This window comes from Berghia stephanieae, chromosome 4, assembly GCF_034508935.2.
Source record: "Berghia stephanieae isolate SIO BIC M18660-M18661 chromosome 4, UCSD_Bste_1.3, whole genome shotgun sequence".
Lineage (NCBI taxonomy): Eukaryota > Metazoa > Mollusca > Gastropoda > Nudibranchia > Aeolidiidae > Berghia > Berghia stephanieae.
Genome location: NC_088363.1, coordinates 8,916,064 through 8,931,957, shown reverse-complemented (window position 1 = coordinate 8,931,957; position 15,894 = coordinate 8,916,064). Strand labels below are relative to the sequence as shown.

The window sequence follows — 15,894 nt, the reverse complement described above, 5'->3', positions numbered from 1 at the left end:
CATGGTTACACAGAGTCTATGTGTGGGTCCGTTATACTTCCGGATGGCAATGTTGTGAACTCTTGGCCAAGCGCATTCTATCTATAATATGTTGAGAGAAGAGTTCGCACGATAGAGTCCCTTAACTACTGATTGAGATCAATTAAGTCAAGTCTATCCCATGACCGGTTGGTCGTCGGGGGGACTCTCGGGATGCAGACTTCACGATTCGACGGCACTCATCACGGTCTTGGGCCTTCCTCATTAGATTGTTCCACGTCAATCCTGTCCAATCTTTAATGTTATCCTTCCACACCTTCCTCTGTCTTCCTCTTCTTCGGAAGCCTTCTACTTTCTACTGTGCCCTGCAATATTGTCATGCATAAGCTTTAGTGTATGAAGTGACCAAACCAAGATAATTTCCTTCTCTTTACCATTGCAAGTAGTGGTTCTTGCCTTCCAGCCAGTTTTTTTTACTTCGTCCAGAACACTTACATTGGTCCTATGTTCCAAATATGATATTTTTAGTAGTTTTCGGTAGCCTTTGAGCTGGAATGCGTGAACTCTTCTTTCTGTGTCAGCATTCATGGTCCAGCCCTCGAAACCATAGAGGAGCGCAGACAGTACCAGAGATCTAAATAGTTATTTTGAGTAGGTCATATATAATGTTTAAATATCGAATTCCTTTTTTTGTTTAATTCCAGACAACCAGCAATTTTTGGAACGGATGTAAAAGAATAGAGGACAAATCCAACGATGGGAAGCGCTGAAAGTAAACAAGTACAAAAGCAAGATAAGATTAAACAGTAAGTTATTATAGCTTTAGAGACGTGATATAATAATAATAATAATAATAATAATAATAATAATAATAATAATAATAATGATAATAATAATAATAATGATAATGATAATGATAATGATAATGATGATAATAATAATAATAATAATAATAATAATAATAATAATAATAATAATAATAATAATAATAATAATAATAATAATAATAATATAATAATAATAATAATAATGTACTTTATTCATCCAAAGGAAATTTTTGTGCAGACGTATAAAATGCCGACAATGATACATACATAAACATAATATACGTAAATATAATGTGGTAAAGTAAAATTTGGTGATAGGTATATATAGTATAATAATATTGTAGGCTGTAAGAATAATTACATAGTGTAAATTAAGGGACATACAGATTATAAAAGTGTAAAGATATAAATATCTAGAAAAGGTATATTGATGTCAACATATAAGAAAAAAAGATCAGTAAAATGCTAAGAATTAGTTACAGTGTAATACTATTGTAAATTGACTGAGAAAAATTACATAGTATAAATTACATGGCACGTAATGTAGAATAAAAAGGTCAATATAAAAGTTGTAGTAAGCGATTTTATAAATTGATGTTTAAAAAATTGTGGTTATGGAGTAATTTTAAAGAACAAGTTTCAAAGTTAAAACAGACGTAGACCAAAATTTATAAATTATTTTCCTTATTAAAAATTCTGCAACTGTAAGGTAAAAAGGACCGGATGTGTCTTTCACTTTTTGTTCGTATAGACAACAATCGGTCACTTCTCTTCGACTTAGTGATCTGAAGATTTAAAGGGTGAGTTGGATTATCTAAAATATTACTAATTTTTCTTAAGCAGTGTTCTGAATATAAATCATTAAAAGGCATGGATCCTGCAGTAAATTTATTAGCTCTTTTAATAATCCTGTCAAAGTTAGCTTTTGCTGAGCTAAGACAATCCCCCCCCACCCCCCCCCCCCCCCCCCAGGCAGTAATGCAAAAAGCCAAAACACTTTCTATTACAGATCTAAAAAATAGCGTACAAAGTGTTTTGTCAATGTTAAGTTGGGACAATTTCCGTAAAATGTACATTCTTTGATCAATTTTACTATTGATATAACTGGAATGTACGTCCCACCGTAATTTGTTGTCCATGGTGACTCCTAGATATTTATATTCTACTACATGTTCTACTTTTCATTTTTAATAGTAATATGTTTTTTTGTATTCTTATCTTTTCTAAAGTCTATGATTAATTCTTTGGTCTTACTAACATTTAGTTCAAGGTGGAAATAGTCTTCAACAGTCATAACGTCACTTCCTTCCTAATGACGCATGGTAACTTAGTAACACTGGCTCTAAACTATCGGAACAATGGCGGACGCCGTATGAAATATTTCTCCGGCGAGCTTAAACGCGTATCCAGAGGAAAAAAACCCCATCAATTTGATCATGTTTTGACTTTTACACATTCTGATCACAAGGCATATGAAAAGGGAATGAAAAGTTCTAGCCAGCATGAAGAACAAAAAGTAATGATTTTCTTTGTTTAGAACCAAGATGGCCGCCGTTGCCGGGCGCGTGACATCAGACTACTGAATCCAATTGTCGCACCAGGAAACAGATTTCTTTATTTCTTTCTTATAATTTATTTCGTTATTATTAGTAATTAGTCCTTGTAGAATTGTATCGTCAGCAAATTTTAAAAGGGGTTCGAAGATGACGTCAATCAGGTCTTTGCTATTGTTTTTACCATCCGCGTTTATGAGTAATGCTCACTGAACTGTTTTAGCCCGACTATAAACGTTCATGGATACACACAGCTTTGTGTGTTGGTCCGTTATACTTCCGGATGGCAATGTTATGAGCTTCTCAGCCAAGTGCATACTATCTATAAAAGACAACTTTGACCACAAAGCAGGATTAGTGACACCCTCAAGTCATCTCGGACAAATATTATAGCTGGTTGTAGAATGAAGTAAGTTGACATCACTACCTTCTCTTTTTTAAATGTTTTTGTTTTTGACCACTCGTGTGATTAGTTCTCACTTTATTCGCTTAATCAGACCAAAGAACAAATTGAATTGAAGTCATTCAGCTCTTTTTATTGTTTTTAAACAGCCATGTTGGTGATTAGTTCTCACTGAATTATATTAATCGGACTATAAACGTTCAATGGTACACAGTTTTGTCAGTTGGTATTATAATATATCCGACTGGCATTTAGGGGTTGACTGACTATTCGACATGAAAATAGGTCATTGGTAAAAACACGTTAAAAAGCTTTTTCTAATGAGTCACAATAAGTATTAATGCTAGAATGACAACAACAACAACAACAAATAAGATATAACTTTTCCACGGTTGACTGCGCAAGACGCCACTTCAAGTTCTGATAAGTTAAAATTACCTTTAGTAGAACCAACTTATAAACAAGTTAACTATCGTCCTACGGAAAAACGCGTATTTAAAAATTTGGTCAGAAAACTCGTCCTTCAATATTTATTGTCTATCGATTTAAATGACCCTTTACTTAGAAAATAAAAAAAAAAAACAACAACAACAACAAAATTGCAAAAAACAACAACAAAAACAAAAAACAAAAAAAAAAAACAAAAACAAAAACAAAGCAAAAAACAAAACAAAAAATAAACAAAAAACAAACAAACAGAAAAACAAACAAACATGGGACTCCGCGAGTTTCCGGGTTTGAGAGTTTTGTTTTTTTTTTTGGCAAGATGAGGGTCATTTAAATAGGTTGATATTTGAAAGACGCTTTTTCTGGTCAAATTTTAAAATAGGGTAGCATTTTTTTTCATGAGTGCTGCAGAGTTCTGGTGTAAAAGAGTTGCTGACAAGTAATCTATGTTTGTACGCGCTTGGATCATAGGAAGGGGGGGGTGGGGCGCAAAGAGGGAGTGAATAATAATCTAAAACGAAAGTACCTGCCTGAAGCGGTGCTCGAACCCGGTACATTTTAGGTCACAGTGCAGTGTCTTGACAACTCGCCCACCCACTCTATCATATACGCATGATTAAAAACAAACCCCAACAATTTTGCTTCTTGGGGAGGGTGAAGCATTGGTTTCAAACGGAGATGATCCGTAGACATCGTTAACTTATAGATAGAATGCGCTTGGCCAAGGAGTTCACAACATTGCCATCCGGAAGTATAACGGACCAACACACAAACTCTGTGTAACCATGAACTTTTATAGTCTGGTTAATACAGTTTAGTGAGAACAACTCACAAACGCGGATGGCAAAAACAATAACAAAGGCCTGAGTGACGTCATCTGCATACTATCTATAGATAGTATGCGCTTGGCTTAGAAGCTCAAAACTTTGTCATCCGGAAGTATAACGGACCAACACATAAAACTGTGTATCCATGAACGTTTATAGTCTGTTAAAACAGTTCAGTTAGCATTACCACTCGACCACTTCGCATCCAAGCTACTGAGCTAATTAGTTTAAATAGAATTTCATGAATTTAGCACTAAAAACCACGTCGACTTAGTACCAGATTAGGAAAATTAAAATGATCATTGAATAGACACTTTGCGGATGGAAAACATAACTCCGCCTCTCGGACAGTCGTCATAATGTAAACATGGGCAGTGATTAGTAAACATAGCGAATAACACGGATTTTATTATTGATGGTATGTGTCGAGGTATACGACGTTTCTTATCTGATCGAGAAAATTGTGTGATAACTAGTCACACATTTGGTGGCGTCAGAACAATAGTGATCAGAGAGGTCGTTTTCATTCACATTATGGTTTATAGATAGAAAGAAGATGACGTCACACAGGCCTTTGTTATTGTTTTTGCCATCCGCGTTTGTGAGTTGTTCTCACTAAACTGTATTAACCAGACTATAAAAGTTCATGGTTACACAGAGTTTGTGTGTTGGTCCGTTATACTTCCGGATGGCAATATTGTGAACTCCTTGGCCAAGCGCATTCTATCGATAAACAACCATGTTTGTCCGAGCACGTTTGAAGGTGTGCCACAAATTCCATGTTTTGATTGGTCAAAAATCTTTTGATTAATTGTGACATATTCCCTTAAAATGGTATCATGTCGGGATAATTTAAATTCCTGAAATTGAATATATGAGAAATAAAAATAGACTTGGGTTAGATTTCCATCTTTTACAAGCAATGTCCGTACTTTGCCACGAAATATCTTACAGGTTATGAAATAGAAAAAGAAACGAACTGAATAGAGATTTGTTGTCATAGACATAAAATTAGGCAAATTATGAATTCGATGATATTTGATTGTCTGTGGTAAATTTTAGGGCTGGGTGGGGGGGGGGGGGTAAGATAATGAGCTTGTGTGGAAACAATTAATTTATAGATACAACGAAGTTGACGTCACTCAGATCTTTGTTATCGTTTTTTTTTTTTTTGCCATCCATGTTATGAGTAATTCTAAACTAAACTGTATTAACCAGACTATAAAAGTTCAAGGTTACACATAGTTTGGTGTTTTGGTCCGTTATACTTCTGGATGGCAATGTTGTGGGCTTCTTAGCCAAACGCATACTATCTATATTTAAAAAAAAGATCAATTACTTCATATTAATCATATTGTGAAGTTAATTTTTTTCTGTTTAGCCAACTCCGTGTCGGGCGTGTTGAGTTGGGTAGGAACAGCAATCGACTACGACGACATTTTCAATGTATTTTCTATTAATAATTCTTTGTTGTATTCGCCACCCTCTCCATCCACCCAAAACAAAAGGCACGTTGAGGATTTAGAGAAAAATCACAACTGTAATATGGATTCTGAAGAAGATTCCAAGCCTTACAGGACAGTTTTCGAGGACAAGGCTGCTCATCTACAGTTTTCAAGTGCAGGTTCGTTTTCTCTTTCTTGTAATTTTAACGGAAATGAAGATGTTGCTGTTGGAAATTCGAAGAAATATTATATATAACAACAAAACACGATGTTCTCATTGTTGTAATGGAAATACTCTCAAACCAACGCAAAATCTTGTCAATAACGACGATGTTAAAACCATCCCATAATCGTTTCCGGATATGATTCCTGCAAATGCTCAATTTGGTTTTAATCGATGTGCAAATAAATGCCTTCTGACATCCGAACCCACTTTTGGGCCTTGTTTAACAATGAGCCCATAAGGAATTGGGTTATCAGACCTGCAAATATGTGCACGTCGGATCAATTTAAGTAAACTATCCATTTTTAACCAAAATCTTCAAAAGCTTCCTTTAAATAATCTTAGAATCCTATTTTTTAAACCCTAATTTGATTTTCTAAATTTTGATTTCCATTCGTTCAGCTTCAGAGTTCAACCCGAAAAATCTTCGAGAGTCGCACATGCAAAATCACTCGATACTCGATGAAACGGACTCGGCAGCATTGAGTATCGATCCTTCAACACTTGAGTACCCGTTTGAAAACCTCGTCATGGAAGGTGGGGGTAACAAAGGCTTGGCTTACGTGGGATCTATTAAGGTAAGATTGAGATGAAGTGAGTCCTTCAGAACTATTCGGCCCATCTAACCTGAGTTTATCCCGATTTTTCTATAGCGCTAAACCGAAAATATCAATTACTCGCTAATGTTTTGGTCGGGCGCTGTCTATAGAAAAGTACTTTTTGTCATATCAAGCAGACACAGCTACCCAATCACTGCGGTGGGTGGGGCGGCGGGGGGGGGGGGGGGTTAGAAAATCATCTAGATATCACTCGACGTTGATCAAGTTTCGTTTGTTTGTAAAGGAAGTGTTCTACCGGCTGAACTATCGGAACCCCCAAGAGGTGCCTGGAATTTCAATTTCAATTCGAGATTCACGGGAAAACCTCTTTTTTATAGCCATCCGTATCTTTCTGTAGTACTGTGCAGCCCACCTTGCTTTTTCTTCGAAGATGTATGCGTTGGGCGTTTTTCAGTGGCATAACTAAGTAACATCTTCCATTTACATCTTCATAAATCATTTCTTTTGACATCTTAAATGCCATTATTGGATTCAGCGCCTGGGTAAATATCTATAGAGTAGTAGTAGTAGGAGTAGTTGTAGTTGTAGTTGTAGTTGTAGTTGTAGTTGCAGTTGTAGTTGTAGTTGTAGTAGTAGTAGTAGTAGTAGTAGTAGTAGTAGTAGTTGTAGTAGTAGTTGTAGTTGTAGTTGTAGTTGTAGTAGTTGTAGTTGTAGTTGTAGTAGTTGTAGTAGTTGTAGTTGTAGTTGTAGTAGTTGTAGTTGTAGTTGTAGTTGTAGTTGTTGTAGTAGTTGTAGTAGTTGTAGTAGTTGTAGTTGTAGTAGTAGTAGTAGTAGTAGTTGTAGTTGTAGTTGTAGTTGTAGTAGTAGTAGTAGTAGTAGTTGTTGTAGTTGTAATAGTTGTAATAGTAGTAGTAGTAGTAGTAGTAGTAGAACTAGTAGCAGTACTAGTAGCAGCAGCAGCAACAGCAGTAGTAGTAGTAGTAGTAGTAGTAGTAGTAGAATCTTTTCGAACCAAAGAGCTAGTGATCTTAACGCGAGTGTTATAGCAAAAGACAACAATGCCTCACTTGGACTAATAATCAAATCATGTTATAATTTTATCCCCCACAGTGTTTGGAACAACTTGGTATGATGGATCAGATCAAAAGAATTGGCGGCGCCAGTGCGGGCGCCATGACAGCGGCACTGGTAGCTGTTGGTTACACAGCCGAGGAAGTTCTTGGATTTTTGACACAGGATCTCCAGTCCGTGTTTGAAGGTGAGTTGACTTTAGACATCAAGAAGGCGATCTGTTATGATTACTATTGCTCGATTTATCACGAGAACCACCATCAACGCCATGACCTCTACTCCTACCACTAATGCTACTACTACTACTACTACTACTACTACTACTACTACTACTACTACTACTACTACTACTACTACTACTACTACTACTATTACTACTACTACAACTATTACCACTACTACTATTAATAGAAGAAGAAGAAGAAGAAGAAGAAGAAGAAGAAGAAGAAGAAGAAGAATAACAATAATAATAATAAACTGTATTGACCAGACTATAAACGTCCAAGGTTAAACCTAGTTTTGCGTGTTGATCAGTTATACTTCCGGATGGCAATTTTGTGAATTTTTTAGCCAAGCGCATAGATTGAACGAAATTAACGTGACTCACCTATTTGTTATTGTTTATTGACAGCATTTTTTATGAGTTGTTCTCACTAGATTGTATAAACGTTCAAGATTACATAGACTGATGATGATGATGATGATGATGATGATGATGATGATGGTGATGATATGATGATGATGATGATGATGATGATGCTGATGATGATGATGATGATGATGATGATGATGATGATGATGATGATGTAATGATGTGATGATGACGACGATGATGATGATAAAAATAATGGTATTATCATTAACATTATCATTACTATCATTTTCCCTATTGCTAAGACTGTAAATGTTCTATTTCCTTCCCATTCTACAGACCATTCCTGCGGCTATTTCAGTCTCGTCCCTAACCTACTTCGAGACTTCGGGTGGAACCCAGGCCACAAGATCCGCGAATGGTTCGGACAAGCCATTGAAAACAAGATGGGCGATCCCGATGCCACTTTCCAAGATGTAAGAATGGAATGGAGCTGTTGTTTTCCCCTGGCTCTCTAGCGTTAAACATACTGGGCACAATGGCATGGCGTCAGATTACTTTGAAATTGCTTGCTACCCTTTGGATATGACGCTAGTCTATAGCAAAGTACTTTCCGTCAGATTTAACATAACCAATGGCCCATTTACTGCTGGTTGAACTTAGGGGTGGGAAAAAATATCGACTGTCCCGGGATCGATCTTGGTCACTTTGCTATCGGGACCCCAAGGCAGTGCTAGACAAAGCAAGAAACAAAAGTACAAGAAAAAAAATCACCCCAAAAAATCAGTCTTTCTCAACTGGGAATCGAACCTCAGACCTACTGCTTACCAGACGTTCTACTATTCCATCAATGCCTGACAATTAATTATCACTTTTATGCTTGCAACAAAATATTCACAAACATAAATTTTTTTATTGTCCATCCCTTATCTTGTTTTTTTTCCTTCAGCTCTACAATCAAAAAGGCATGGAACTTTGTATTGTAGTCACCAACTTAAATTTGATGACTGCCCAATACTGTCACGTGAAGACTACGCCTAATATGCCTATTCGGGATGCTTTAAGAATGACCATTGCCATTCCGGGTGAGGTTTTAAACGTCATTATCTACATCATCTTCATCGTCATCATCTTCATCATTATTATTATCGTCGTCGTCATCATCATCATCATCATCATCACTTCCTTCAGAGCCATGAGGCACATGGCTCCGGAGTTTATCCGTGCCAAGTTCTATAGCGTGAAACGGACAATATCGATTGCTTGCTACCCTTTGCATAGGACACTAGTCTATCGAAAATCACTTTCCGCCAGATCTAACAGACCCGTTCATTGCTGGGTGGACATCACTGTGGATCGAACTTGGTCCAATTTGCATGTGAAGCGAGCGCCCTACCAACTAAGCTATCGGGACCCCCCCCCCCCACAGACACAAAATAACCATGTAATACCTTTTTATGTGTACTTTCGTGAGATATTTCGCTAGTGTCTCGGCGGGGTTATTCGGATGATATATAATATTGAACAATTTAATTTTTGTTCTCTTTATTCAGCGTCTTAACAAGATCCCTCGGATTTATTATAAGGCTGCCTCTATTCTCATCTCCGGGATGAGAATAGAAAAGCGATCGAGCTCTCACCCCCGGGATGAGAATAGAAAAGCGATCGAGCTCTCACCCCGGGGATGAGAATAGTCACTCCGTTATTATAAATCTATCGTTACTTTACAATGTTTATTCCATCATTTCTAGGTGTTTTCTCCGCCATGCAGTATGACAACCATGGAGTTACAGATTTGTATGTGGATGGTGGTGTGTTGGTTAATTATCCTATCAACTGTTTTGATGGTATGTGAACACACGATATTGCTGTTGTTTTTGTTGTGTTTTGTCATCATCTCCATTATCATCCTCATCATCCTCATCATCATCATCATCATCATCATCATCATCATCATCATCATCACCATTATTGTTGTTATTATTATTATTGTTATTATTATTATTATATATTATTATTATATTATTATTATTTTATTATTATATTTTATTATTATTATTATTATTATTATATTATTATTTATTATTATTATTATTATTATTATTATTATTATAACTATCGTTGTCTTTATTATTATTATCATCATCATTATCATTTCATCATTATTATCATATTATTATTATTATTATTATTATTATTATTATTATTATTATTATTATTATTATTATATTATTATTACTACTACTACTACTATTATTATTATATTTATTAATAATATCAAAATCACGTGTTTAATATCAAAAGATCAATCGCTATCACCAGCTGATTTCTATTGATTTCCAGGTTGGTACCTATCCATGGCCAAGGAAGATGCATTCCTGGCCAGACTCAAGTCTCTGAAAGATTTTCCCAAAATGATGGCACCCAGCAGTCGATTCGAACCCACAGGGCCAAACAAAACAATCGGATTTTTGCTGGTAAAGAAATGATGGATTTTGCTATAAGATAATAATTTTTGTGTGTACCATAGTACAATCTATATGTTTTGTCACCGAGTTTGGTGAGACAGGGGGAATTCATTGACCACATAGAACATTCATATGCTTTTACTTACTCATATTGTTCATAAGTTTGGTAAGACAGGGAGCAAAATTAATTCATTACGTCGCTAAGAGTGATGAGACAAAAATTGAATTTATTTTTTTACACTGAACATTCATGTGCTCTAACTACTTGTGTACCTAAGTTAGTTGAGACAGAGAGGAAATTATTTTTAGAACATTCACAATGTGCCTTTTACAACTTGTGTCCCTAGCCCTAACCTTGGTAAGACAGAGGGGGGATTCATTCACCACATAGAAAAGGTACCCAAGAGAGAGAGAGAGAGAGAGAGAGAGAGAGAGAGAGAGAGAGAGAGAGAGAGAGAGAGAGAGAGAGAGAGAGAGAATTAATTTATTCCATAGAATATTCAGCTTTTACTACACAATTGTTACCAAGTTTGGTGAGACAGAGAGGAAATGTATAGGCCGTATAAAACATTCAGCTTCTTCTTTTGTCTCTAAGTTTGGTGAGAAAGAGAGAAAATTCATATACGACATAAATAACTCATTTTCTTTTCCGTACTCTTTTTGGCCCTAAGTTTAGTGAGACAGAGAGGGAAGTGATGCGATTCGTTCTCGAAGAAAGGATCGGAGCTGTGATGCCATCGCGACCACGAAAAGACACCAGGCTCTGGTTGTAAGTTGCTCTTTTTAAAAATCTGACCCATTTCCTCAAAACTGTATTACGTTAGGGAAACATATAGCCAAAAGAATTTAGAGATAAAATATAAAGTATTCATTCAGAGCCATTTCAGTTTCTGTAGCGTACAACAGATAAGAACAATTATTACTTCCTACCCTTTGGACAGGTCGTTAGTACATCGAAAAACCTGCTCTGAACGACCCAGCTTCCCGATCACTATTGAGTAAAGAGGGGGATGAGAAAAAATATCGGCTTTAAACGGGATCAATTTCGGTCTATTTTCATGTAAACCGGGTGCTTGACTGAGTTATCGAGACACCTCGGAGTTTAAATAAAGAGAAGCCTTTTCTTTCGTTTATTGCACTATCATGACTTATATCCATTGCCCTATAGATAGTATGCAGATGACGTCACTCAGGCCTTTGTTATTGTTTTTGCCATCCGCGTTTGTGAGTTGTTCTCACTAAACTGTATTAACCAGACTATAAAAGTTCATGGTAACACAGAGTTTGTGTGTTGGTCCGTTATACTTCCGGATGGCAATGTTGTGAACTCCTTGGCCAAGCGCATTATATCTATAGAACGCAAAAAAAAACACACAAACACGCGGCACACACACACACACACATACGAGTACACAAACGCATACGCACAAATACACAGAAACACACGTACAGAGAGAAAGAGTGGGGAAAAGAGAAAGAAAGAAATTTTAAAAAAAAAAAAAGAGAGAGAGAGAGAGAGAGAGAGAGAGAGAGAGAGAGAGAGAGAGAGAGAGAGAGAGAGAGAGAGGGGGGGGGGGGCTTATGTTGATCAGTCTTTCTATTGGCTTTACGAAAAATATAAGAATACTTAAGTGAAATGGGGGGTCAGTAAGGCTAATTATAATGTATAAAAAAAACGTGGTCCACTTGCATAGCAGGCCTGAGGAATATATTATGAAGTATTTTGACGTTAATAGATGTCGATAAACGTTAAAATATATTATATATTGTATTTCAATTTACACACCAAATTAGATGAATATACTGTTGCAATAAAAAGTAAACTAAATTGCTTGAGGTAACAAAGAATAAACAAAAAATTAATATAACAGCTTCGAAAAAAATCAAACCCCAAAAACACTGAACTTGGAACATTTCGGGCTAAAAACCCTCCTCCTACAGCAAACATAAAAAAAAAAACAACTTAAAAACCAGATCGACGGCATTGTCGGTTCTGTATTAAGATCTTGAAATGTAGTTTTATTGGTTTTTTTTTTGTTGTTGGCTGAAGAAGGGTTTGATCCCAAAACGTACCGTGTTTGATATTTTGTTCTTTTTTAAAGCTGATATATTCTTTTTTAAATTACTTATTCCCAGCGGCGTGGCGTATTGACGGCATGTGGTGGTGCCATGATTAGAAGAAAAAAAAAATTCTAAAACAATGAACACGATCAAGAGAAGAGAGCACATGTTAAAAACTCTCTTTTTTGGAAGGGTGGGGGGGGAGGGTCGATAGTTTCTACGAGTGGACAAAACTCAGAAAACAAATAATTCATGAAAACAACAAGCCAAGCACTGAGATACAAATCCCGTGTGATAATGTTTGTATTCAATATGGCTGCCTCTATTCTCATCCCCCCCCCCCCCGGCCGATTGGATTACCGAAAAGAACGTCGCCGGCTTTTTGCGATTTGGATTTGATTGATTTTTTTTTTAATTGTGCAACTTGTGACTAGAAACTTAACAAGATACTGCATTACAACCTTTGGATTAAACATACAACAATTGTGGACTACTATTATGAAGACTAGCATCCTAGACTAGGGGGATGAGAATAGTCACTTCGATTCAATATTGATACCTGGACCTCGATCCAGCGGCTTAATAAACTGTTTGATGTTGTGCAAATTATATATCCACTACATTCCATTACTTCTCTCGCCACCATGTGCCGGTGTCTTGGTTATTTATAGCTCGCTTCTTGCCGCATACGCAGTCACCATCCCTCGCTAACATTGTTGTCACCGACGAAGTCGCGTGACTTCCCGCCCGTAAAGCCTCTCTATTATCTACGCTCTCTGGTCCAACGGTGGAGCTCTCAGATCCTGGCACAAGTCGAGGGGTTTTCCGCTACTTGAAGATAATATAATTCGACCCAGTTTCTCGCTCAATCAGCTGTAGCGATACTAAACCCTCTTCCGCACTAGGACAGGACTGTCCCGGGACAGTCCTGTCCCAAATCTGTAACATATAGAATTTAGAGAGATCTTCCGCACCTATTGGGACGGGACAAAACAGTCCCGTTGTGTCCCAAGCCGTTGTGAAATGCTACAAAATCAGCGGGACAGGACTGTCCCAGTCCCGTGTTCATATCGTTTGTGATAGTAGAAAAATATAGCAGACTTCCGCACTAGGACAAAAAAGTCCCAGACTTGGCGGCGCCGTGTCAAAATTGAAATGCCTGTCTTTATTTTCTGCATCCCTACTCCTACTCCTCCTCCTTCTCCTCCTCCTCCTCCTCCTCCTACTACTACTACTACTACTACTACTACTACTACTACTACTACTACTACTACTACTACTACTACTACTACTCGCCTCCCCTCTTTTGACATAATTATGTACGCACCTTTTATAAATTTCTATTGCTCTGTTTTAATTCGCGCTTCCTCACAAAGTAGCAAACAATTTCCTGCCCATCAATGTTTTTGTTTATGCATCTTAACAACGCCACTACCACATTATCTCATTCGTCTGTAGTTTTTAATTCATCATGTGTTGTTGATGAAGGGGAAACCCGAAACGTCCATTTTATCTGTTTTCGTATATTAAACTGAAGCTTACATTCAATTTCACAGTTATAATTTATTTATTTATTTCAATTCTGAATATAAAAAAGCAAGAACAATTCAAAAAATAATTCTATGTGATGAAACCACGTGCAGAAGGCATAGCAACATAAATATTTTCGGCAATTTAAAAACGTATGTTTATAAAATATAATTTAAGAAGTGTCACACTTTGTGACACAGCAGTAACGTGTCTAAAACCGGTCGCACATCTATTCGGTAACTTGTGGGATCAATTATCTTTATCGTTATTTATTTCGGGAATTCTCAATGAAAATATTTTTAAGTAAGTCCTTCTGAGCCACTTGGACTCATTGTAAAACAAATTAAGTCCTTTAGAGCCATGTAGCCAATGGTGAAGGAGTTATTCCGGTTTCAATAGCGTGAAGCGGACAATTAACGTATTTGTTTGAAAACCTTTGAACGGGACGCTAGTCTGTAGTCTATCGCAGATTACTATCCCAGCTTGACAGGTACCCTTTTACACCTGAATGGAGTGAGTGATTGGAGTAAATTTTCTTGCTCTAGAAAGTACAAATTGGCTTCGGTCGGAATCGAACACAGAACCTCTGAGTCCAGAGTACAACGCGCTAACCATCGGCCATCTTGCCTCCTAAGCTTATAAATCCGGAACTTATCCATGTTTCTGTGGCGTTGAGCAGACAGATAACAGTTTAAAATTTAAAATAATAAAATTCATTTTTTCATCCCATAGGGGAAATTTTTCTCGAGGGTCTATTCCCAGGTACGACTGGAATAACCCAGGCGTCAGCCGCAATGCAGCGCCGCAAATTTAGCTAGGACGAGGTATAACCAGGCGTCAGCCGCAGTGCAGCGCCGCAAATTGAGCTAGACGAGGTGACTTACTCAACTGATGCCTTTCGGGTACGAAGCATGCTGACTTTCTATTATCCTCTTGAATGATGCTAGTCCGTCAAAGATTACTTTCATCAGCGAACTGGTACTCATTTGCACCTGGGTAAAATGAGGTGATTCCAAGAAAGTCATTTTAAGATAAGATCGGAGATCACCATAGAGTCTACGGAATTGACCCTAGAGCAATCTTTGGGTCATTAAAGGATGCACCCAATATTGTTTTCTCTTTCAATTTGTCTTTTTTTTCCACGTGGTAAAGCACAGAAATATGCAACCTCTATTTCATCCATTACTAGTAGTAGTAGTAGAAGTAGTAGTAGTAGTAGTAGTAGTGGTAGTAGTAGTAGTAGTAGTAGTAGTAGTCGTAGTCGTGGTAGTAGTAGTGGTAGTAGTAGCAGTAGCAATAATATTACTCTTGCTATAAGAACATTTCATGATTATATAAATCTTATGAAACAAATCCCATTGTACAGTGTAAAAAATCATTATCGTCATGTCGTATCTTATGTTGATTCATAAAATGTGAATTATTAGAGTTGCAATTGCCTACAAAAAAACTTTTGAATCTTGTAAAAAAAAAAAAAAATGCATTCGCGCAGGTGTGTCCTGGGACAGTCCTGTCCTAGTGCGGAACCCCTTTTGAATAGAAGTATTCTCCAGTGGGACAGGACAAATTTGTCCCGGGACAGTTTTGTCCTAGTGCGGAAGGAGGGTAATGGAGAGAGCATTTAACTGGAGCTTGGATTGCTTTGCACCACGGTGTTTGATTTAGTCACTACTTCGCGGAGTGATGTCACCAACACACGAGTCGGCGCAGTGCGTGAATCGGAATCTTGAATAAAGCGGAGACTAAAAAGGCAGTATGTTGTTTGCGAGTTGGCGAAAGACAGTGGAGTTAAAATTTCTCAGTTTTATTTTTAATTAAATTATTATGCTGTTAATGATTTTTAAAAGATTGGTGCGGTGCCTGGCACCATTCGATCCAATGGCCCCACGCCACTGCTTATTCCAATAA

The 15,894-nt window shown here is 37.1% G+C and overlaps 1 protein-coding gene across 7 annotated transcripts in view; it reads left to right on the top strand.

Annotated features, from left to right (window-relative positions):
* LOC144969993 (uncharacterized) overlaps nucleotides 1-15,894 on the top strand; it is a 32,729-nt gene that overhangs the window by 4,004 nt on the left and 12,831 nt on the right. For all 7 annotated transcript variants that reach the window (XM_078909128.1, XM_078909124.1, XM_078909122.1 and 4 more), the window contains 9 exons: nucleotides 684-785; nucleotides 5,545-5,660; nucleotides 6,107-6,282; nucleotides 7,375-7,522; nucleotides 8,267-8,403; nucleotides 8,877-9,012; nucleotides 9,679-9,774; nucleotides 10,271-10,404; nucleotides 11,067-11,164. In XM_078909128.1, coding sequence (XP_078765254.1) covers nucleotides 736-785; nucleotides 5,545-5,660; nucleotides 6,107-6,282; nucleotides 7,375-7,522; nucleotides 8,267-8,403; nucleotides 8,877-9,012; nucleotides 9,679-9,774; nucleotides 10,271-10,404; nucleotides 11,067-11,164 — 1,091 coding nt within the window. In that variant the 5' untranslated portion in view covers nucleotides 684-735. The remainder of the gene's footprint in view (nucleotides 1-683; nucleotides 786-5,544; nucleotides 5,661-6,106; nucleotides 6,283-7,374; nucleotides 7,523-8,266; nucleotides 8,404-8,876; nucleotides 9,013-9,678; nucleotides 9,775-10,270; nucleotides 10,405-11,066; nucleotides 11,165-15,894) is intronic.